The sequence below is a fragment of the Phyllostomus discolor genome, chromosome 9 (assembly GCF_004126475.2).
Source record: "Phyllostomus discolor isolate MPI-MPIP mPhyDis1 chromosome 9, mPhyDis1.pri.v3, whole genome shotgun sequence".
Taxonomy (NCBI): Eukaryota; Metazoa; Chordata; class Mammalia; order Chiroptera; family Phyllostomidae; genus Phyllostomus; species Phyllostomus discolor.
The window spans coordinates 85919665-85944671 of NC_040911.2; the positions used below are offsets into that span (position 1 = coordinate 85919665).

General features: G+C 45.4%; 1 protein-coding gene across 2 annotated transcripts in view; it reads left to right on the top strand.

Moving 5' to 3' along the window:
• ZNF341 (zinc finger protein 341) overlaps window positions 1–25007 on the top strand; it is a 48787-nt gene that overhangs the window by 5009 nt on the left and 18771 nt on the right. Inside the window, exons 2-9 of one of the 2 annotated variants that reach the window (XM_028524954.2) lie at window positions 3613–3723; window positions 5589–5785; window positions 8908–9057; window positions 13915–14166; window positions 17150–17345; window positions 18918–19008; window positions 20045–20238; window positions 21685–21875. In XM_028524954.2, coding sequence (XP_028380755.1) covers window positions 3613–3723; window positions 5589–5785; window positions 8908–9057; window positions 13915–14166; window positions 17150–17345; window positions 18918–19008; window positions 20045–20238; window positions 21685–21875 — 1382 coding nt within the window. Of the gene's footprint in view, window positions 1–3612; window positions 3724–5588; window positions 5786–8907; window positions 9058–13914; window positions 14167–17149; window positions 17346–18917; window positions 19009–20044; window positions 20239–21684; window positions 21876–25007 lie in introns of those variants that run through there. The other variant, XM_036009729.1, reaches the window with a different exon arrangement.

A 25007-nucleotide genomic window follows, 5' to 3' on the forward strand; every position in this document is an offset into this window, starting at 1 on the left:
ATAGCTTAATCAATAAAATATACTTTTGTATTTTTCAAGATTTTTATTTATTTATATTTAGAGAGGTGGGAAAGGAGGGAGAGAGGGAGAGAAACATCAGTGTGGAGCTGCCTCTCATGTGCCCCCTGCTGGGGACCTGGCCTGCAACCCAGGCATGTGTCCTAACTGGGAATCAAACCAGCGACCCCTTGGTTTGTAGGCTAGTATCAATCCACTGAGCCACATTAGCCAGAGCTAAAATATACTTAAAAAAAATAGAGCAAAAGAAGAAAAAGTTGAGAGGAAGGTAGAGATTTCCTGTATACTCCCTCACGTCAGAGCCTCCCCGCTACCAACATAGCTCACCAGAATGGTCCATGTTACCAAGGAGGAAATTACACTGACACATCATAATCACCGAGAGTTCATGCTTTACCCCAGGGTTGACTCCTGGTATTGCGCATGCTATTAGACCAAAATATAATGACATGTATCCATTACTATAATGTCACAGAGTATTTTCTGCCCTAAAATCCTCTGTGCTCTGCCTCCCCCTGCAACCCCTGACAAGCACAGAACTTTCCATTGTCTCCAAAATTTTGATAGGCAGTGTTTTTTAAAAATATGTTTATTGATATTTTTAGAGAGAAAGAAAGGGATAGAGAGATAGGAACATTGATATGAGAGACATCTATTGGTTGAGTACCATTTGCACCCCCAGCTGGGTATCAAATGCACAACCTAGGTATGTACCCTGACCAGGGATCGAACCCCCAACTTTTAACTATACATTACAACCCTGCAACCAACTGAGCCACACTGGCCAGGGTGACAGGAAGTATTTTTTAAATTAAAATATTTATTTTGAAATAATTTTTTTCCTGAAGATTCACATGCAGTTATAAGAAGTAATACAGAGAAATCCTATGTATTCTTTACCAATTTTCTCTAGTATAATATCTTGCAAAACTATCCTATTATATACAACCAGTCAACACACAGGGCTGTTCCATCACTATTAGATACTGCCCTTTTTTAGCTATGCCCACCTCCTTCCCCCTGCCTCCCATCCCTGATGTCTGGCAACCACTAATCTATTCTCCATTTTTTAAATTTTGTCATTTTAAGAATGTCCTATAGCCCTGGCTGGTGTGGCTCAGTGGGTTGTGTGCCAGCCTGTGAATGAAAATGTCATCAGTCCAAGTCCAGTCAGGGCACATGGCAGGGTTGTGGGTCAGGTCCCCAGTAGGGGGTGCATGAGAGGCAGCTACACATTGGTGTTTCTCTCTCTTTCTCCCTCCCTTCCCCTTGCTCTAAAAATAAGTAAAATCTTTTTTAAAAAAAGAATGTCATGTAAATACAATCACATATTATATAACCTTTGAGATTGGCTTTTTTTCATTCATCATCATTCCACGGGGATTCATATACTGTTGTTTGTAGCAATAGTTTTGTTCCTTTTTATTGTTGTGTAGTATTCCCTGATATGGATGTACCACAGGCTTTTTTTTTTTAAATTATTTTTATTTTTTATTTTAAGAGTGTGTTTATTAAAGCTGAAGGATTCAGTGAAACGAGGGAGGGCTTAGGATAGAAGAAGCGACAGGAGAGAGCCTAGGTGGGGCCGCTTTGGTTCTCTGGAAATGTAATGGGAAAGAAGTGAGCCAAGGCAGGGACACTGTCAGCTCCCTGGAGAGTCAGAGAAAGGGGGTTGGGGACAGGTTCCAGGGATTAGCGCCGGATGAGCTGCAGCTGCCCATAGCTTCCCTGGTTCCAAGTCTTGTGGGCTCCCTTAGAGTTTAGGAGGTGCAGGCCTGTGGGGGAAGATGAAGGGAAGGGGAAAGGCGTAGGCATGCTCCCAGGGCAGAGAGCATGCCTGGATGTACCAGTTTAACCGTTCACTTATTGAAGGACATTTGAGTTGGTTCCAGTTTTTTACTATTATAAATAAAACTATTAATGTTCATGTATACATCTGCACACAAATGCTAACACACAATTTTGCATAAGCAGTAGATTTACTGAAGCTCATTCAAGGAAGGAAGCATGAACTGCGGTATTATGGAGAACTAGTTTGAGGGTGAGTGAGGCTGCCCAGAGAGTATAAGAAGGAAAGGAGAGAGAATCCAGACAGAAGAAACCTTTCAAAATAGAAACATTTAAGGGATGGATAACAGAAGCAGAGAGTAAAGAAGGCCGGGAGGGAGCAAAGAGAAAGGTTGGGGAAGACTCAGGGAGGGTGGTGTCCTGGAGCCAAAGAAGGGAGTGTTTCAGGAAGAAATGCCCGAAGCTGCCGAATGGTCTTCGGTGATATTGGTGGAATGGATACTGGCGTGGGTGAAGGAAGATGGGGAGGTAGAGGGTGTTAGACAGCTCTCATCAGATGCTCAAAGTTGAAGAGAGGAGAGATGGGTACTTGGGTTCAAGAGGGCATTCTAGAGAGATCTGAGCATGTGTCATAGCTCAAGAGAAGAAATTGCAGGCAGCATTGGGACCAGGGCTAGTTGGTAGTGAGTGGTTTCTGGGGGAGCAAGAGGGGATGGAGGGAAGGGTTAGCCTCAGGAGGGACACAGCCTGCATTGTGACAGGGGAAAGTATGGATTCACTTTGGCTGATGAGCTAAGGGTTCTAATTTGCATTACTGTTAGAAGCTGGGGCAGGAGTCCAGGTAAGATCTGAGAGATTGGAGGGAGAGCATTGGCTGTGGAGACAGAAAGAAGGAGACACCCTCTGGGTTCCTTGGGAGGAAGGCAGTGTGCCTTGGTGTCCTATTAGTTGTGACTAGGCCTGTCCTCCAGCTAGTGACATGGCTGGACAAGTATACTACTGTGAACCTCAACACTGACAACTAATTGGAAAACATGGAAGTAGTCTGCTTCTCAAGAGCCCCTGAATACAAATTAAGATTATGTTATTTCTTGAGGAGTAAAAAAGACAAGCATGCACTGGAACACAAGGGAAGCGAGGACACCCGAGTGCAAACAGATTTGTGGGATTTGTGGGATGAGGATGAAGAAGACTTGGTAACGTGGTTTTCAGAGGTGCTGTATCACTTAGGATTAGATTCAGCCACGATGAAGAGCAGCACGAACTATGAGTGACTTGAGTAGGCTAGAAGTTCATTTCTCTCACATGGGAGTTAGGACGAAGACAGTCCAGAGCTATGAGGGTGACTGTGTTCTACAGAATTCTCAGAGATCCAGGATTTTTCCACTTTTTTTTTCCCTACAATTCCTAAGGTATGGCCGTTTTCCTCATGATCTGGGATGGCAGCTAGAGTTCCCACCATCATATTCTTGGTTTAGGAAGCAGGATGGAGGATGGGACAAAAAAGGGGGTCAAATACCAGGGAGCTTTTAAGAAAACTTCCCAGAAACTGCCATGTACATCTCATTGGCTAGAACTTAGACATTCCCTAGCTGCGGGGGTTGCTGGGAACTGTAACCTTTAATCTGGAACCATGTTTTCAGCCCAAGCCTTGGGTTCTGTTGCAGTGGAGGCACGAGAGCATGTATATCGGGGTACAGCCAGGTGTCTTTGCCATGGAGGCTTACAGTGAGTCGGGCTTGTAAGGGTGAAATCAGAGCAGGATGCTGGGCCCACCTTCCAAAGAGGTTTCATTTCTTTCTTCAGGAATGGACAATCAGACCGTCCTGGCTGTCCAGTCATTGTTGGATGGCCAAGGAGCAGTCCCTGATCCAACGGGCCAGAGCGTCAACGCACCCCCTGCTATCCAGCCACTGGGTGAGTATCTGCTTAGTGGGAAGGGTGAGTGGCTCCCCTTGAAAAACAACTGGTACTCATGAAGGGATGTGGGAGGGAACTGCCCATATGTCCCCTGGATGTCTGGTGTCTGAACCCTCTCCCCTACCTCCCAGCCTGGATCTTCAGGCTAATGCCTTTCTCTGCTTAGCTCGGAGGACACTCTCTTTCAATCACTTAGTGAATGTGGGGATCATGACACCAGAGTGGCTAGTAGTCCAGATGCTTCGCAATGCTTGTACCTTTGACCCAGAAGTCATTGCTCAGCCTCCCCTCTATGGAAAGAACAGGCTGAGCACGAACGTCTAACTTACAGGCTGTGTCCCTAAGGCACAGAGAGAGCAAAGAACTTCTTTTAGAGCCCCGTGTGCGTCTCTGTGTTTAACTATTTATTCCACAAACCTATCTGAGTACTTGGGAGCCACACTGGGACCAGCGAGAAACACATCTGGGTTTGAATCCTTGTTCCTGTAGTTCCCAGCTCTGTGACTTTGGGCAAGTGAGTTAACCTCTCTGTGCCTGAGTTTTCACATCTGTAAAATGGGGATAATTGCCTTAACTCATAGAAATCTTGTGATGATACTTGGGATATGTTTTTAACTGTTATAAATAAGAAATCAAGTTTCTTGTGGTTTATACAAGATTAAAGTTTATTTTTCTGTTACCTGAAAAGTACTTATGATCTTTTGGGGTGGGTATGGTGAGACTCAGACTCCTTTCTTGTGGCTGTATCGTCCTCAACATGCTGTTTAGGATGGCTACTCTAGTCTCTCACTTTCATTTCCACATTCTAGCCAACAAGAAGGGAAGAAAGAAGGAAGTGGAAGTCATACCCTTCCTTTTAAGGAAGTTGCTCAGGCAATACACTTCTGTTCTTGACCTATTGTTTAGAGGTCAGTCACATGACACGTATAGCTGCAAGGAAGTCTGGAAAATATAGTCTTTAATAGACAGGCATGTGACCAACTAAAATTTGTATTGAGAGTGAATATCTAATGACGATTAAACAGTTCTGCCACAGCATGTCAAGTGCTTAGTATGGTGCATGGCCTGTGGTAGGCCCTCAATAATGGGTGGTGTTAACTGTAACTAATCATTTAGTTTTTCTTTTTTTTTTTTGTCTTTTATTCTTTTTTTTTTTTTTTTTTTTATTTCAATCATTGTTCAAGTACAGTTTTCTGCCCCCTACTCCCGTTTCAGCCCCTCCACCCAACCCTCCCCCCTTCTAGTTTTTCATTTATTCAATAAACATCCACTGAGGGCCTCCTATGTGCCCGGGAGATATTGCAGTAATGGTGAAAAGTAAGACATATTTTCTTCCCTTAGAGGACTAACAGTCTGGTGGTGATGGGGAAAGTGTGATATGACAGGCAGGTCTAGAGGAAGGAACTGTGGCCACTGCTTTAGGAAGGCTTCCTGGAGGAGGTGGCCTCTGAGCTGTGCCTTGTAGAGTGAGTTGGTCTGAGTGAGGCAGCTTGCAGGGGAAAGTGGGATGCAAAGCCACAAAGGAGTGTGGTCATGTGGCCTATTTGGAATGATGTATAAATTCATGCAGGATAAAGAATCTGAAGTTCTCAACTTTGAAGCGAACCCACTTTACTATTTCCTGATTCTGATTTTTCAATGCCTTCATACACATGGTTGGATACTCCCACAGGGGCTATATGGTATTGGAAGCTCAGAAGAAGCACAAAATTGGCCCTCGACTTATGCACATGGAATCACAGAATGCTGTTATTCTGGTCCATCCTCAAGTCTCCTCCCATTTCACACTGTAATACCCCTCCTTTATTCTTGCTTTTTTTGTTACTCCCCTCTCACACACTACTCTGCGGTGTGACCCCCAGATGATGAGGATGTCTTTCTTTGTGGGAAGTGTAAGAAGCAGTTCAACTCACTGCCGGCGTTTATGACCCACAAGCGGGAACAGTGCCAGGGGAATGCCCCGCCCCTGGCCACAGTGTCTTTGGCCACCAACAGCATCTACACGCCTTCAGCAGCACCCACAGCAGTCCAGCAGGCCCCGCCTCCTGCAAATCGCCAGGTATTCTTTCTTTCTATTTCTTTTTAAAAGATTTTATTTACTTTTTAGAGAGAGGGAAGGGAGGGCGAAAGAGAGAGAAACATCGATGTGAGAAACTTTGATTGGTTGCCACTTGCACACCCCTAACTGGGGACCTGGCCCACAATCCAGGCACATGCCTTGACCCAAATTGAATTGGAGACCTTTTGGTTTGAAAGATGATGCCAATCCACTGAGCCACCCCTGTCAAGTCCAGGTATTCTTTCAATTGTTTATTTGTTTATTCATTCATCCATTCAGCAAGTCTTTTTTTGAGCACTCACTGTGTAGGAGAGGCACTGGGCAGGCACTAGGGATATAGTCATGGACAAACAGACCAAGTCACTGCCCTCATGGCATTGAGTGAAACAGATGGTACCCAAACAAATTTGTAGAGATGTTTTTATCAGGATATTAAATGCAGAGAGAGATGGGATGCCAATACAGGGCTGGGAGATCTTGCCAATTTTGTCCATGGTACTTGGGGAAAGGCTTTGTGAAGAAGTGACATTTGAGTGGAGACCTAGGGAGGTGAGGGAATGAGTCTTGCAGCCAGTTTGGGGAACAGTATTCCAGGAAGTGTGGTCAGAAAGTGCAAAGGCCCTGCGGCAGGCATGTGCTGGGTTTACTCCGGGAACAGCAAGGACGGGAGAGTGGCTGGAGCTGAATGAGAGAGGAGCAGGATGGGAGATGATAAGGTCAGAGAGGCAACGAGGGGGTCTGGGTAGCTCATGTGGGACTTACCGACTTTTACTCTGAGAGATGGGAGCCACTGGAGGGTTTTGAGCAGAAGAGGGATAGGGTCTGATTTACACTTTAACTGGGTCTCTCTCAGTACTGTATAGAGAAGAGATTTTGGTGGCAATCAAGAGAGAAAGCCAGGATACCCATTAGTGGGCTGTTGTGCAAGTCTAGACAGAGGGTGGTGGTGGCAGAGTTCACAAGAATTACGAGATTCTGGAAATGTTTTAAAAGTGGGGCCATCAGGGCTTGTGGATAGATTGGGTGTGGGGTGTGAGATCAAGAGGAGTCAGGGCGACTCCAGAGTTGGCATCGCCATCAACCAAAGTAGGGAGATGGCTAGGAGGAGCTTTGGGGGATGTCAGGAGTTCAGCTTGACATGTTGCATTTGTGACGCCCATTGGACCTATGAGTAGGAGCGGTGAAGATGCAGACAGATACACAAGTCTGGAGGTCGGGGAGAGGGTCAGGTGAGAGGTATCTGGAGAAGCTTCCAGAGTCCTCAGTCAGCAACACAATTCTGGAGCAAAGACACTCGGGGTGGGGACTCTTAGAGGGATTAAAGAATCCTCATAAAGGGAGCTGGGCATGTCTCAGGATGCCCAGTCAAGGAGACGAATTTCCTCCGGCTTCCACTTATCCCCCTCTTTCTATTTCTTTTTTTAAAAATTATTTTTATTTAGTGATTTTAGAGAGAAGGGGGGAGGGAGAGAGAAAGAGAGAGAGAAAGACATCGATTTGTTCTTCCACTTATTTATGCATTCATTGGTTGATTGTCGTATGTGCCCTGACCAGGGATCAAGCTCCATCTTTAGTGTTTCAGGACAACACTAACTAACTGAGGCTACCTGGCCAGGGCTCCTTATTTTTTTAAAACATTCCATCCATTGTGTAGACATAATTCCTGTCATCAAAATAAAAACCTTCAGGCCCTGGCCAAGTAGCCCAGTTGGTTACAGCATCATCCCATATGCCAGGGTTGCAGGTTCCATCCCCTGTCGGGGCACGTACGAGAATCAACCAGTTATTTTCTGGACAAGGAAATAGCTTCAGAACACAGGGGTTGGTTATGGGCAAACATGAACTCCCTGCCAAAGAGGCTTAAATGGACATGGGTACAATTTCCCATTTTTCATTTCAGCCTAACGCATGTGACATTGTAAAAAACATGTAAGCCAGCGTCTACATTGCCTTTCCTGGTCAGAACATGGGGCATTTTCCTAACTTGCTTGGGCTGTCCTTGTTTGGTTGAAGGGAAGGGCAACCTATTTGAACAGGGACCCTGGATTCAGGGGCCGGGTCACTGCTGTCCACAGAGGTCCTGCAGAGAGAGGTGACCTAGGAAGATGCCCAGGGCCTGCCAGTAAAGAAAAGCAACAGGTGAAGAAATCAAAACACCCTTTCCACTACTGAGAGGAGCAGTCACTGCATGTTTGACACTCTCTTGTAAGGTCTGCCTTTTATCCTCACTATTAACCTGAGAGCACAGTATATTCTTAATACTTATTTGTATGTTTGCAAATAATACATGTTTCCCTTGTCCTTTGTAAAAAACGTGTTACAAATCAAGGCGTCATTGGCATTATTCCTCTCCCCTACCCTCAGGTAACTACTGATGGATAGTCTTCTCAAACTTTTCATCTTTTTTTTTTTAGATTTTATTTATTTATTTTTAGAGACAGGGGAAGGAAGGGAGAAAGAGAGGGAGAGAAACATCAATGTGTGGTTGTCTCTCACGTGGACCCCACTGGGGATCTGGCCTGCAACCTGAGCACATGCCCTGACTGGAAATCGAACATGCGACACTTTGGTTTGCAGCCTGCGCTCAATCCACCGAGCTACGCCAGCCAGGGCCTTCTCAGTCTTTTAAGCTACTTTCACACATTATTTAAGTCTCCACAGGAATTGTATAGTAGTATTGCTTTAGGTTTTACCTACTATATAGCATTCTTATCCATGACTATATTGTATTTTTTAAATTCATTCCCCTGCTGATGGACATCAAGGTTATAAGAAACAACACCATGCAGAACACTCTTGTTCGGGAACTGCCTGTGGGCATGTGAGTTTCTCTAGGATAGATGCCAGAAAGTATTATTGCTGGGTCCTAGGGTATGTGCCTTAAGGGGAGGTGTGATTTATTCTTCTCATTTGATAAATGGGGAAATGGAGGTTCAGAGAGGTGGAATGACTTGCCCAGGGTCACACAGCAGCAGGGAGCAGCAGGGGTGGAGATGTATTTCAGGTCTGTGGGACTTCGGAACCCAGATCATTTGCGTCATGCCCTCTGCTTTTTTCCAGAGCCTCCAACATGTTCACTTCCTCTCTCTTTCTTTCTTCTCTCATCCTCTTTCTCTTTCCAGATCTCTACGTACATCACAGTGCCCCCGTCCCCACTGATCCAGACCTTGGTGCAGGGGAACATCTTGGTGAGCGATGACATGCTCATGTCTGCTATGTCGGCTTTCACATCCCTGGACCAGCCCATGCCGCAGGGCCCCCCGCCCGTGCAGGTAAGGGAGGTGCTGACTCCTTTCAGGATCCTGATTCCAGGCCCTCATGTTGACTCCTGCAGATTCAGAATGTTGTAGAAAGAAGGGGGTTTGGCCCAGGTCTCCCCAATGCTGAGGAGGACAACCAGCCTCCCCTTGCCCAGCCCTGCTACCGGTGAGAAAGCTGCCATGTTAGCGGGGACCTAGAATGTGACTTAAAGTTTCGTAGCCACAGTCAGCTATTTTAATTCCTGCTTTTATTCTTAACAGAAGTGTTCCATGCCCTTAGAAAAACATTAAAAAATATACAAGAAAAGTAAAAAAAAAAGTTTAATTATTCATAATCTGGACAGTAAAGAGATATTGTAACTGGCTGGAATATGTAGTTCTTGGTTGGATCCTGGGTTGTGGGTGGGGGCGGGGGGAAGCCATAAAGACATTATTGGGGAAATTAGAATACGGAGGAATTTAAATATATTAAATAATAGTATTATATTAATATTCAGTTCCTGAGTGTGATGATTGAATTGTGGTTTTATGGGAGAATATCCTTGTTCTTTGGAGAGACATCTGAGTACAGTACTGAGGAACAAAGTGTAATGATGTCTGTAACTACCATAATCCTAAGTGGCTTGATGAAACAGTGTGTACGTGTGTGTATGTGTGTATTCATATGCACACATACACATTGCAGGTGTGGCAAAAGGGTAACAACTGAGTGAATAAGATGAAGCATAAAGAGTGTATGTATTATTCCAACCTTTCTGTAGGTTTGAAATTTTTCAGAATAAAAGTTGGGAAACCAGTCAGTCACTCACTCTCCCTCCACTCAAAGAAAATACTCTCAAAATTTTGGCTTTCTCTACTTCCTTGAATGCAAATAAAAATAAAAATAACCCTTTTTTAAAAAAAAATAAATATAGGGGTGAGCAAAAGTAAGTTTACAGTTGTTTGGAAAATGACATGCAGGTTATTATTATAACAATAATAGCATTATTAACTCAAAAGACTCACAGTGCAGCTGTAAACCTACTTTTGGGCACCCATGTATGTTTATAGTTTACATGTAGTTTATATAGTTTGCACAAATAGAAACAGGTCATGTTACATTACATGCATTGTTCTGGAACTTGCTTTTCTTTCTTTCTTTTTTTTTATTGTCCAAAAACATTTATTCAAAATCTTTTAAAATCTTCCTCTGAAACTTTTTGACACATTGTCCTGGTATAAACAGTGGGAACCACTTACTCAAATAGAATCTAGGAACACTGCTATTTAAATTCTTAACTCTCCTAAGGGCACACATGAGAATATCCTTTCCAAGACTTTTCTTTTTTAAAAAAAATATATTTTATTGATTATGCTATTACAGTTGTCCCATTTTCCCCCCTTCACTCCCCTCTACCCTGTACACCCTATCCCACCCACACCCCCCCCCATTTAGTTCATTTCCATGTGTCATAAGTTCTTTGGCTTCTACATTTCCCATACTATTCCTACCCTCCCCCTATCCATTTTTAACCTACAATCTATGCTACGTATTCTCTGTACCTTTTCCCCCTCTCTCTTCCTCCCCCTTCCCTGTTGCTAACCCTCCAAGTGATCTCCATTTCTGTGGCTCTCTTCCTGTTCTAGTTGTTTGCTTAGTTTCTTTTGGTTTTGCTTTAGATGTGGTTGTTAATAATTGTGAGTTTGCTGTCCTTTTACTATACATGTTTTTTATCTTCTTTTCTTAAATAAGTCCCTTTAACATTTCATAAAATAAGGGCTTGGTGATGATGAACTCCCTCAACTTGACCTTATCTGAGAAGCACTTTATCTGCCCTTCCATTCTAAATGAAAGCTTTGCTGGATAGAGTAATCTGGGATATAGGTCCTTGTCTTTCATGACTTTGAATACTTCTTTCCAGACCCTTCTTGCCTGTAAGGTCTCTTTTGAGAAACCAGTTGACAGTCTGATGGGAACTCCTTTGTAGGTGACTGTCCCCTTATCTCTTGCTGCTTCTAGGATTCTCTCCTTCACTTTTACCTTGGTTAATGTAATTATGATGTGCCTTGGTGTGTTTCTTCTTGGGTCCAACTTCTTTGGGACTTTCTGAGCTTCCTGGATTTCCTGGTCTATTTCCTTTGCAAGAATGGGGAAGGTCTCCTTTATTATTTGTTCAAATATGTGTTCAATCTGTTGCTTTTCCTCTTCCCCTTCCGGTACCCCTATAATTCGGATGGTGGAACGTTTAAAGATGTCCTGGAGGTTTCTCAGCTTCTCCTCCTTTTTTTGAATTCTTATTTCTCCATTTTTTCCTGTTTGGTTGTTTCTTTCTTCCCTCTGGTCCACTCTATTGTTTTGAGTCCCAGTTTCCTTCCCATCAAAATTGGTTCCCTGTGCATTTTCCTTCATTTCTTTTATGGTAACCTGCATTTTTTCATCTAATTTGCGCCCAAAATCAACCAATTCTGTGAGCTTCCTGATCACCAGTGTTTTGAACTGTGCATCTGATAGATTGGCTATCTCTTAGTCACTCAAAAGGATGAGTCCTGGCACATTGATCTGTTTTTCTGTTTGAGACATATCTCCCTCTCTCTCTCTCCCTCTCTCTCTCTCTTTTTTTTGTTCTGGTCGCTCCTGTTATAGTGAGGGGCAGAGCCTTAGGTGTTCTCTGGGGCTGGGCACCCCAGTCGCAAGATTGTGACGTTGTATGTGGGGGCGGGGGCAAACAATGGCGGTATCTCCATTCTCCTGGGACCTCAGTCCCTTCTCTGGGATCCTGGGTTGCACGCTCTGCCCTGCTCCACAATCGCCACCTCACTGGGTCTGCCAGATGCCGCTTGCGTATTCAGGGTCCACCCGCTGTGATCTTGTGCGCCCCAGATGCCTTACGTGCCCAGTTCTTCCTGTTCTCCTCGCGCCGCAACCCACGCCCGGCTGCTCGTCTCCGCCCCTCCTACCGGTCTGGATGAACGGGTCTACTTCAACTTCTTGGCTGTCCGACTTCCATTCAGATAAATTCTCTGTCAGTTCTGGGTGTTATTCTGCCTCTAAATTGTTGTTGTTCTAATCTTGGTTATGCATGGAGGTACAGTGCATCCACCTATGCCTCCATCTTGCCGGAAGTCCGGAACTTGCTTTTCTTACCTTGCCTTTTGTTTAACTTCATTCTCTACACCTATAACTCTGCATCAGTATTTCCCAAAAAGTTCTTTGGAATGCTAGCTCCTTGGGATTTTCCAATCCAATAAGGATCTCTGGTCAAAGCAGCCTCTGGAGGAATTCTACTTCTTCCCTTGCTTTGTTCCTGGGTTTTTCCTGCAGTAAAGAAATACTTTTGATTTAAAAAATATATATATGTTTGATTTTAGAGAGCTAGGAAAGGAGAGAGAAAAACATTGATGTGAGAGAGAAACATCATTGATTGGCTGCCTTCCATATGCACCCTGACTGGGAATCAAACCCCCAACCCTTTGCTGTGTGGGACGATGCTCCAACCAATTGAGCCACACTGGTCAGGGCAAGAAATACTTTTGACTTTGTCATCCCAGATTTTTTCCAAACATACTTTATTGTGGAACTCAAAGAACAGTTAAAAGGTGGATTCTTTCTCCTTCCTTCCTTCCTCCCTCCCTTCCTTCTTTTCTTCCTTCTTTTTCTGAGGGGAAGGGAGGGAGAAAGACAAGAGAGAAACACTGATGTGAGAGAAAAATATTGACTGATTGCCTCTCATATGCGTCCCAACTGGGGACCCAACCTGCAACTCAGTCATGTGCTCTGACCGGGAGTCGGACTGGCAACATCTTGCTTTGCCAGATGACGCCCAACCAACTGAGCCACATGAATCAGGCTAAGGAGCACCCTTTGTGAAATACTGCTCAGCATCATTGTTTTAACAGCGGCAAAGGATTCCATCATGTGGATGGATCAGCCTCTGTTTAGTCAGGCTTCTGTGGATGGACATGTGTAGGTTGTTGCCATTTTTTGCTGTTCTAAAAACTACTGGAGAACATCCATATGTAGATATATTTGCCCACCTGCTTGATTACTTTTGTAGAATAAATTTCTAGAATCAATGGTTCTGTTTTAGGGGACCATAGCCACCTGCCCATTTGATGACTCTCTGAAAGACTCCCAGGATTCAGGATGGTTGTACTCATGGCTGTGGTTTATGACAGTGAAAGGATACTCAGCAGGGTTGGAAGGGGAACAAGACATATCAGCTGGAGTCTAGACTCCAGGTGCAGGTTTCCAGAATTCTCCTTTTGGGGAAGTGGGGAGAGGCTGCACAAAACACTTCCTTCCCCATCAGGGAAGAGCAACAACATGTGTGCAGTGTTTCTGCCCAAGGAAGCACACCTAAGACTCCAAGCCTCAGGCTTTTACTGGGGATTGGCCACAGACACCCAGTCATAATGATCAAAACGCTAGCCTTCCAGATGGGAAGGAGGTGTTCACCATAAATCACATGGTGTGTGCAGACAGTCTAAGTGAGTTGGTACTGTGCGGTTCATGCCCCAGGTGGGCAGAAAAGCCTTATCAACATAAGGAACCACCTACAAGGCAGGTTGTCAGATACCAGTCAGGAACCAGTCCTACAAGCAAGCCTTTCTAAAGACAGCAGCGTTAGGCCTGCTGTATGAACTTGTTCCTGCACAAGCTGCACCATTTCTGCTGACTTTCATAAAGAAAAGGAACAGCAGCACCGAGCTGATGGCTCCTCTGAATTCTCCCCTAACTGTTTCCATGCCCCACCCCCACTATTGTTCTCTGAGCTGCCTTGTGAGTGGCTGTTCTTTCCACATAGTTAAGGCAAATGTCCTTCTTCACTGATAAACAAGACAGCTTGCATTAAGAGGCTATGATGCTTTAATTTTCTCTTCTGATTTCAGAGCAGCCTGAGCATGCATTCTGCACCCAGCTACCTCGCCCAGCCTCCGCCACCCCCTCCACCCCCTCCACCACTGCCCCCACCCCCACCCCCCCAACCCCCACCACCCCCACCTCAGAGCCTGGGTCCCCCTGGGCGTCCCAACCCCGGTGGGACTGGTGTGGTGGAGGTTTACAGTGCCACGGCACCCCTGGCTGGAAGTGGAACAGTGGAGATCCAGGCATTGGGAATGCCGCCCTACCCACCCCTTGAGGTGAGCAGAGGCTGGGGGTTGGGGTGGAGGGGGAGAAACTGTCATGGTCATCATGGGTAATCTGGACCTTTCCTGAGCACCACCTGTGTGCCAGACACTGTGTTGGAGGTACCATGGCAGGGATTTATAGAACCAGATCCTGGAGTGTCCCCCATCATGGGAGAGGGGGACTTTAATGCCGCCATCATAGCTATAAATGTAAAATGCAAACCATGAGAAAGTGTTGTGAAGCAGAAGGTATAACATAAACACAGACTGCCCTCAGGGAGTGCTCAGGACAGTCAGAGAATACCTGTGTTTTGGGGAGAGGATTCTTCAAATTACCTATTTGTCTTACACTTTTTTAAATTAGCTAGGTATATTAGTCAACTATGCCTTTGTAAGGAATATCCACAAAACTTCAGTGATAGATAGCAAAACTGTTTCTCGTTCTCACATCTGCGGTGGTCAGTGTGGCAGCTCTGCTGATCTTGGCTGGGCTGCCCCGTGTCTGGAGGTTGGCTGGCTGCCAGCTGCTCTAGCATGGCCTGGGGTGGGGTGAGTAGGGTAACACAGCTCTGCCCCACACGTCTTTCTTCCTCCAGCAGGTTAACCAGGCATGCTCTCACCACGGAGGTGGAGATGCAGTAGTGCAAGCAGAAATGCTCAAGACTTCTTGAGGCTTAGGCTTATAAGTGACACAGTCACTTCTGTTGGTCAAAGCACATCCAAGGCCAGCTTAGATTTAAGAAATAAAATAATAAATGTCATCTCTTAATGGGTAAATCTTCACCGTCATGCTGCAAAGGGCGTGGGTACAGGAAGAGGTAAAGGACTGAGGCCATTATTAGTCAGTGCATCATATATACCATGTTAACTCCCTGCTGAAGAGCTCTGAGCTATAAGCAGTCTGCTCTCAGGGAGATAAGAGTTCCATGTCTGCCCCCAGCACTTCCTAGCAGTGCCAGGGGCATGGTTATAACAGAAAGAGCCTGCCTGCACTTGAGGCCGCATTATCCCCGAGTCACCGTAGAATCAGCCGTATAGACATTCCATATCAGGTAGCATCTATACGTAAGGAGAACCAGACCAGTGGAGAAATTCCACCACCAGCCATGTGAGGTTCTGAGAGCCTGCCAGAGGACTTGCCCTAGTCTGGGAGGATAAAGCAAGCTTCTCTGAGGACTTTGTTGAACTAAAAAAAGAAAAGTTAAGTCAGTGAGATGCTGAGAGGGTGATGGCCTGATAGGCAGGGGGGCCAGCACCGGGAGCTGCCACTTTTTATTTTCCATGTAGATGAGGGTGCCTTTTGAGGTCGGAGCCTGAGTCTTCTTTGATTTTGCATCCATAGCACTTAGCAGTGTACCTGGCTTTTAATAGATATCCAAAACAGGGCCCTCTGAGTTCAGTTTCCTCTCTAAAACAGGAACTCCTCTTGCAGAGCTGTTGAGGATAATGAGAGCTACCCCAGTCTCATAATTGCTCCTGAATGATGGGTGAATTCACTGAGTGTGGTATTGGTCAGGAAAATAGAAACCCCTCTAGGTATTTCTGGCAGAGGGATTGAATACAGGAAGTTAGGTGCTTACAAAGCTGATAGGCGGGCTAGAGGAACAAAAGTTGGGGTTGGCAGGCATTACTGGTTTTCAGAGTCACTGTTGTTGCTCGGTCCTGAGAGCCAGGGCGCCGCTGCTGCACCCAGAAGTGAGGAAACGGTAGGATTCTGTTGCTGATGTTCCAGCTGCCCCGCCATCCTTGGGGCTGGTTGTCAGGGAGGAGATGTAGAGTTCAGCCAGCCACTTCCAGGCTCATGACTCAACCTGCCTCTCTCCCACTACAGCTGCTGGAGAGTGGTTGCTACCTCCCTTCTGCCTTCTGCATCTCATGGTTTTTGTGGGCTGAACCTCATCTGTGTTCAGAACCTTATTGCAAGACAGTCTGGAAATGTGGTTCCAAGCTTCCCACCCTGTGTTTCAGTGGAGAGCATGAAGGGTGTGGGAATGGTGCCAAGAGCCAACAGACAAGATCTGGCAGAAGCATCTGGTGCCACATCAGATGCCCTACACATGCTTAAATGAATTCATTCATTTGAAAAATATTTATTGAGTACACACTCTGTGCCCAGCATTGCTGTAGGCCTGGGCACAAAGTAGTAAACAAAAGCTAAACAAAAGCAAAACAAAAGTCCCTGTCTTCATAAGCAGATAATAAACAAGATTTGTAAGTAAAATACACAACATTCCATAATGATAAGTCTAAGGAGAAAGATACAGAAGAGAAGGATAGGACATTTAATTTTGGATAGACCAGCCCAGGAAAACAATGAATGATAAATAGGTGAACGAATGGGTGAATTCTTCACAATGCTTCAGTGTCTTGATGTTAGCTTCATGTTAACCAAATGTGAGTGGCTCGGAATTCACTGTCAATTCTCAGTTGAGGGATGCCTGCTGGTGTAGTGCCTGGCAGTGTCAGTTAAGAAGTATAGTGGCTGGTGGGGGCAGGGACCCTTCTGAGTTCCTGGTTCTTCCGTGCAAGCAAACTACAATAACAATGATAATGGCAATAACAACAGATAATATTTATTGAGTACTTAACTATATGCTAGGCACTGTTGTAAACTCTTGTTAGTTCATTTAATCCACACAACAACTCCATAAAAGGGGTACTATGATTAGCACCATTTTACAGACGTGGGAACTGAGACAGAGAAATTTAAAGACTTACTCAAGATCTCTTAGTTTTTGTTTTTTAAATTAATGGCAGATTCAGAGTTTGAACCCTGGCAACCTGGCTCCAAAGCTGCTTCTGGCCTTCTGACTTCATGAAGTTCAAAGGGGTCTCGGGAGTCACTGGGGTGACTGAGCTGGGTGGAGGAATTAGGATGGCGCTCTAGGTGGGCAGTGGCTGAGGTCAGCCACAGCCACCGAGAGTGTCCCCCTGGCTGGGGTGGTTTTTCCTCTCCCTTCCCAGAGCCCTTTGCCTGACTCTGCTGTCCTTCTAGGTGCCAAACCAGTGTGTGGAGGCTCCAGTGTACCCCACCCCCCCAGTGTACAGCCCCGGCAAACAGGGATTCAAACCAAAAGGACCCGACCCCACTGCCCCCTTGACCAGCACCACTGGGGGCACGGTAGCCACCTTTGACTCCCCACCAGTGCTGAAGACCCGACGGGCCAAAGGTGCCAGTGGACTCCCAGAAGGTGGGCGCACAGCCTGAGCATCTTCCCTCAGCATCGGCCTATCTACAGGCTGCTTGGTTCTAGTCTTCCCTTTTATGATGGTTAGGATTAAGCTTGGTTGCATGTAAGGAAAAATCCAAGATAAGAGTAACTTCAAAATGATAGAATTTTGTTTTTCTCCTGTGCAAAGAAAGCAAGGCCAGAAGTAGGCAATCAGGAAATCACGTGCCTGTGTGGTCACCAGGAACCCACATTTTTTTTTCTGCTCTACCATCCCTAGGGCCTGGCTTCTGTTTCCAGGGTGCCCCATTGTGTGAGATGGCTGCTGGAGCTCCAGTTATTAATTTCATATTTTAGGCAGTAAAGATAAAAGGGGCATCTTCCAGCTTCTAGCAGTTCTGCATGATGCTTTTTGCTTCATCTCATTGGTCAAAACTTAGTCACATGAGCATATCTAGCAGCAAAGAAAGCAGGAAATGTCTCTCTCTCTAAAGGTTTTACTTCTTTTTAGAGAAAGAGGAAGGGAGGGAGACACAGAGGGAAAGGAACACTTGTGCGAGAGAGAAACATCAATCTGCTCCCTTCTTGTCTACACGCCCTCTAAGCATGTGCCCTGATCAGGAATTGAACCTGCAACCTTTAGCTTTGCCCAACTACACCCAACCCACTGAGCCACACTGGTCAGGGCAGGAAATGTCTCCTTTAGCCAGGAACATTGATGTTTTTCTTAGGTGGAGCACTTGAGGGAAAAGAAGGAGAATATTAGGTAGGCACACAGCAATTGTCTGCCACCCCTTTGGAGATGCTAAGTATGGGGTTGGGGGCAGGGTCAGAAAGTGCTGGGGGGTGAGGAGGGCAGAGAACCTGAGAATTTTTCAGGGCCTTCCAGTCAACTACTTCCATGCTGCTTTTCTTTCACAAATATGTGTTGAGTTTCGTTTCAGGCATTAGGAATCTGGCGTCTTGGTCCAGGATTTCCCCATCCTCAGTTGTCACAGTTTAATGGGAAAGACAGACAGGGAATAAATAAATATTAATGGGTTAGTCTAGGAAGGATATTAGCGGGGTATTGTGATTGATGGGGTGATATTGGGGAGAGGCTGGAAAATGATGCTACTAATCCAGCCAGGGAAGAGAGGGAAGCAGCCTTTCGGCTCTCTGAGGGACAGCCATACCACACAAGGGGGAAGAGCAGGTTCAAAGGTCCTGAGGTGGGAACATGTTTGAGGTCTTTAAAGGTTAGCAAGGAGTCTGCTGTGGCTAGATGGAGAGAAGAATGAGGTTGGCAGGAAGCAGAGAATGCAGAGCCCTGTGGGCCCCAACAGAGAGGTTGGGTTTTATCCTGGGGCAGAGAGAAGCCCTTTGAGGGGTTTGTCCTGCTCTCCCAGCCAGAGCATGTCCTGGGCTTTCGTGTCCCCAGAACTCTGAGAGGCTCACCTGTGCCTCTTCCCCTGCCTGTCCGTGAGTGTAGACCTCCCAGGGTCTGGGATTTCTGGCCGCAGGTCCAGGGAGTAGAGTTGCTGGAGGCTGCCCTTGGCATCCAGCGTTGTATCCCCAGCCTCACCACCCCTCTCCTCCTACTTTATCTTTCAGCTGCAGGGAAGCCAAAGGCTCAGAAACTCAAGTGCTCATACTGTGACAAGTCATTCACCAAAAACTTCGACCTGCAGCAGCACATCCGAAGGTACCCAGGCATGGCGGGGGCAGGTGGCTCCCGGCAGCCCTGGCTGGGGAGCCGTGTGCAGTAGAAGGAAGGCTCCTTTCTCAGCACCCTAACCTGGGTGGTGACCGAGGCCTCATCTGTCCTGTCATGGTTCTAAGAACTTTAGTCCAGGTCAGGATGGTTTTCCCTCTTCTGTGAAAGCTGTGGGGCCTGCGCACTATGATGGGGAAGACCCAAAGGGGGAGAGGTAGGGGGAGAAATGTACTTGAACTGATAGGGGCTTTGCAGGCATGAGGGGTGCCTCAGTCCTCTCCTCTGCAGGAAGGGCTGGCCTCCAGGGCTGCTGGGCTCTGTGAATATGACTCCGCCTGCTCACTCAGCAGTGACCACAATACTTCTTGTCCAAGAGAAGACAGGGAGCCTCTCTGGTCCTCAGGTTTTTCTTCTGTGCAGGGGTGGACTTGTTCAGTGTTTCTCAGAGTGTGGTAATTAGTACGTGAGATGATTATAGGTGGTTTGTAGATATGGTTTTGAAAAATTCTGAAAGACATAGTGGGAAAATCATTGTCTTTTCAGTTTATTTCAGTCCTTGGAGAATCAAAGGAGAAAGCCTCAATTTGGTGCTAGTCTCTCCTAAAATATTTTAAATTTTAAAGCAATTGATTTGAAGGAGTGTATTAAATTATGATACAAGTGCTGTGCTGTAATAGCTAGGATATTTTTTTCCTTCAAATAACAAATCCCTATTTAAATGGGCTTAAATAATTAGGAAATGTTTCATCTCATAGTATGAGGTGGCCATGAAGAAAGTCAGCCCCAGGGCCGGTTGATTCAGCAGCTCAGTAGTGTCACCGAGAGCACGGAGTTTTTCTGTCTCTGGTCTGCCTGCCTCAGCAAGAGGGCTTGTCCTCGTGCCGTCAGAACGGAGGACAGCAGAATCTGGTGGCCAGCAACACCTAGATGTTTTGTCTGGGCCCTCCTGGTGGCTGTGAGCTCCTGGGCTAAGACCACATCTCCGTTCCTACATAGCGGTGCTGACAAGCCTTGTTTCCTGCAGCCACACTGGGGAGAAGCCCTTCCAGTGCATTGCCTGCGGCCGTGCCTTTGCCCAGAAGTCCAATGTCAAGAAACACATGCAGACTCACAAGGTGTGGCCTCCAGGGCGCAGTGGTAGCACCGTGTCTCGCAACTCTGTGACTGTACAGGTCATGGCCCTGAACCCCAGCCGGCAGGAGGATGAGGAAAGCACAGGTGGGCTGAAGGAGGGAACACCGCTCTTGCCACACCTCTCTTCTGCAGCTTCAAAGGTTTTGTTGCTGTGTGACCTGGAGCAACTTCCTTGACCTCTGGGCTTCAGTCTACTTCATTTAGAAAAAGGGCCATGAGATGAAAGGAGGCATGACAAATATACAATAGGTGTGGTGTTACTATAATGCTGAACCTATGACAGACATCACTAATCAGTTACCTATCTTTTTTTTTTTTTTTTTTTCCCCAAACTTGGATGCTGCCTCACAATCTCTTTTCAGTATATTGCTCTAGGCAGTCACTCTCAGCTGATCAGAAATTGAAATCTATTTGGCCTCTATGGGCAGATGATCTCCAAAGCTCTTCATAGTTTGTGAAATTGTCATCAAAGCCATCACTTGTTTCTGAGCATTTTCCCTAGTATTAGTTTAATATTAATATTTAATATTTAAAATTAATTTAAAATGCCTTTTCCCTAGTATTAATTAGAGCTGCCCTGTCCAATACAAATACATGAGCAACACATGCCATTTAAAATGTTCTAAAATAGTAAAAAAGATGAAATTAATGTTAATCATATATTTTATTTAATCCAAGCATGTCATATAAAGAAATTACTAATGAGATCTTTTATATTCTTTTGTTACGTGCTAAGTTTCCACAATCCAGGATGTATTTACATTTATAGCACGTCTGGGTTTGGACCAGCCACATCGGAGTTCTCAGTGGCCACATGTGGCTTGTGGCCCCTGTGTTGACGGTGTAAGGCTGGGGCTTCCCTGTGCAGCCCCGCGGGTGAGCTGCGCCTGCCACTCGCCAGCTGACGAAGGCAGTGTTTTGCTGCACAAACAACACATGGCCACTTTCGTATCACCTCCATGTTGGAACTAGCCCTACTATGTATTTATCCATTCTGTGTATGCACCCTGAGCCTTTAGGAGTTCCTTGAGGAAGAAACCATTTTTTTCCATTTCCTTTGGAACTCTTGCAGTGCCTAGCTCCAAGGGTTCAACCGTTTAGCAAACATTTATGGAGGCCTACTACATGCCAGGCCTCTGCCCTCAGGGAATGTGAGGGAAAGACAGCTAAACAAATGAGTGTAATTAGGACAAGGAGCTGAGGAGGCATGCTGATACAGCTAGGAGTGGTGGTCAGGATTTTTAACCAACATGAGGAGGCCTAGAGTGTCTAAGGGGAAGGCCAGGGAGGGGAGACTTGAGGCAGTAGCTATTCATCAGTCAGAATGTAAGTATTTCGGTACTGTAGCACCTGGGACCATGGCATCAGTGCACACCAGATGACTGTGAGTGCAGTGCCTGGGGGGGCGGGGGGGGGTGTACACAGGAAACACGCAGAAAGTGTTCTGTGTGTCCTTCCTAATGGTGTGGCGCTCTGCTGACCTCTTCCTCTGCTCTTCTCAGTGACTTCTCTCCCTGACTTTATTTGCAGGGTTGGGCCAGACGCTGTCGAGCACCCCACAGCCCCCCACTTTGCCCACAGCAGGTGAGGATGAGGGGGACAAGCTGGAGGCCAAGCAGGTGGTCCTCATTGATAGCTCCTACCTGTGCCAGTTCTGCCCCAGCAAGTTCAGCACTTACTTCCAGCTCAAGTCCCACATGACCCAGCATAAGAATGAGCAGGTAGGTGGCTAGTGGGCAGTCAGTGTGGGGCACTTCCATCCTAGTCCTGAGTCGTGGCTGGTGCTGAGATCTTGAACATGGCTGAGAAAGGGACAAGAGCAGGCTTCATTTGGTCTGAGCTGCTGTCTGACTACTCATGATGGGCCAAGCTTCCCCCTCTACTCTGCCTGGGTGGGACCAGCTTACTGGGCCATTACAGTGCTGAGGGAGGAAGCCCACCTTTCAAGGGTCGTATAAAGAAGGAATCAGAGACAGGTAAAATTCTTTCATTGATTGATTGACTGACTAATTTGAGAGAGAGAAACATTAATTTGTTGTTCCACTTATTTATGCATTCATTAATTGCTCCTTGTATATGCCCTGACTGGGAATTGAACTTGCATCCTTGGTGTACCAGCGTTCTACGCTTGGTGTACCAACATTCTAACCAACTGAGCTACCTGGCCAGGGCAAGAAAAATTCTTAATACCCTGAGCAGATCTAATGTCTAAAAACCTACATATGCGGATTTAGGATTACAATCTTTTTTCTTTTCTTTTTTTTTTAAATAAAGATTTTATTTATTTATTTTTAGAGAGAAGGGAAGGGAGGGAGAAAGAAAGGGAGAGAAACATCAGTGTGTGGTTGCCTCTCACACACCCCCTACTGGGGACCTGGCCTGCAAACCAGGCATATGCTCTGACTGGGAATCAAACCTGTAACCCTTTGCTTCACAGTCCAGTGCTCAATCCACTGAGCCACACCAGCCAGGGCTTTTCTCTTAAATTGAGATATAATTCACATACCATAAAATTCACCCTTTTAAAAGAGTACACTTTAGTGGTTTCAATATATGCATAAGGTTGTGCAGCCATCACCACTATCTAATTCCAGAACATTTTCATCACCCTAAAATGAAACCCTGTACCCGTTAGCAGTCACCCTCTGCCCCAAGTCCCTGGTAACCACTCATCTGCTTTCTGTCTCTGTGGATTGGCCTATACTGGACATTTAATATAAATGGAATCATATATGGCCTTTTGAGATAATTTAAGGTTTTATTGATTTATAGAGAGAGGGGAAGGGAGGGAGAAACAGAGGGAGAGAAACATCTATTGGTTGCCTCTCGTACATGCCCCAACCCAGTGGGAACCAAACCCACAACCCAGGCATGTGTCCTGACTGGGAATTGAACCAGTAACCCTTCACTTTGTAGGATAATGCCCAACCAACTGAGCCACACTGGTCAGGGCTTGAGATAATGTTTTTAAGTTTCATCCATATTGTAACAAGTACAAGTATTTTATTGCTCTTTATGGCAGAATAATATTCTGTGGTATGGATATAGCACATTTTGTTTATCCTTTCATCAGGTAATGGACATTTGGATTATTTTTATTCTTTGGCTTTTGTGAATAATGCTGTTATGGACATAGGTGTACAAGTAATTGTATGAGCATATATTTTCAATTCTCTTGTGTATAAACCTAGAAGCGAAATTGTTGGGTTATATGGTAACTCTATTCTAGTGTTTATTTTTTACAATAACTTTTATTTCTCCTTATAAAGGTATCATGTACCCAATATAGAATTAGAAAATTCAGAGAAGTCTAAATAGTGTATAGGTTAATGTTTACTATTTATTATATATTGGGCACCCTGCTAAATGCTTTACATTCAATATTTTATTTACACCTCATAGCAACCTTAGAAGTAAGCATTTTCAGTACATCCAGAGACCCTCACTGCTCTATAATCACTGAGAATCACATTGTCCCATAAGTGACTGAGTCAGGGTTCAAAGCCAGGTTCATTTGACCCCAAACCCCACAACATTAACCACCTTGCAATGTATTCTCCCAAGAATGCAATACAAAATCTAGTGTATTTTGCGGAGTGTCTGTAGTTTTTAAAACTTATAATTAGGATCTATATACACATATAATTTTGAATTGTGGTGGGTGTTTTTTTTTAAAGATTTTATCTATTTATTTTTAGAGAGGGAAAGAGAAGGAGAAAGAGGAGAGAAACATCTATGTGTGGTTGCTTCTTGTGCATCCCCTACTGGGCGCCTTGCCCACAACCCAGGCATGTGCCCTAGACTGGGAATCGAACCAGTGACCCTTTGGTTTGCAGGCTGGCACTCAATCCACTGAGCCACACCAGCCAGGGTGAATTTGGGGCTGGGGGTTTGAGATAACTTTTTTCCAGTTTTTTATTTTTAAAGAAATATATATTCACACAAAGTTGCAATGATAGTACAGAGAAGTCCCTACACCCTTCAGTTAGTTTCCCACAGTGGTTATATGTCACATAACTACAGCACAATGTCAAAACTGGGAAACTGACATCAGAATAAAGGGCCTTCATAGTTCTGTGTCATTTTACCAGCTCCATAGGTTTGTGTAGCCACCACTGCAGTCACAGTACAGAACTATTTTGTCACCATAGAGATCTCCCTTGTGCTGCTCCTTACTAGACACACATCCTTCTCCTCCGGAAACCACCGATCAGTTATCTGTCTTTATAAGTTTGTCATTTTGAGAATGTTGTATAGATAGAGTCATCTAGTATGTGGCCTTTTGAGATTGACCTTTTTGACTCAGCATAAATTCTCTTGAGATTTGTGCTTTCAATTTTTTAACCTAATTTTATATTCTGAATATTTCCTCATGTCATTATGTTTTTTGAAGGACAATTTTTATGACTTTTATGCACAGAAAACTCAGCAGTATACACTTAGCCAGTTTGGGGGCCAGTTCTTTAGCCTTTGCCATTTCCAGCTTGGCGATGCGAGCCGCTGACTTGGACCCAGGACCTTGCCTTCCCAGTGGCAATGGGTCTCTTCATATCTGTCATCGTGATTGGTCCAGATCACTTCTACCAGCTTAGCCAGAACTCCTTTGCCTTCCAAGTTAAGCCACATGAGGGTGACGGTGGTGCAGGTCTTCCTGTGGACTGGTGAAGCGTGGGTCACCGGCTAGCAGTGATCATGGAACACTGCGGCCACCCCCTCTAGTGGGGAATGCACCGATTTACCTGTCCAAACCAGCTTTTATTGGGTTCGTTTTGCATAAGAATTCAGGTAAAGCACATTACTCATTGAGAGGAAGTAAGGATCAAACAATAGATAGCAAGGAACTCTGAGGGTCT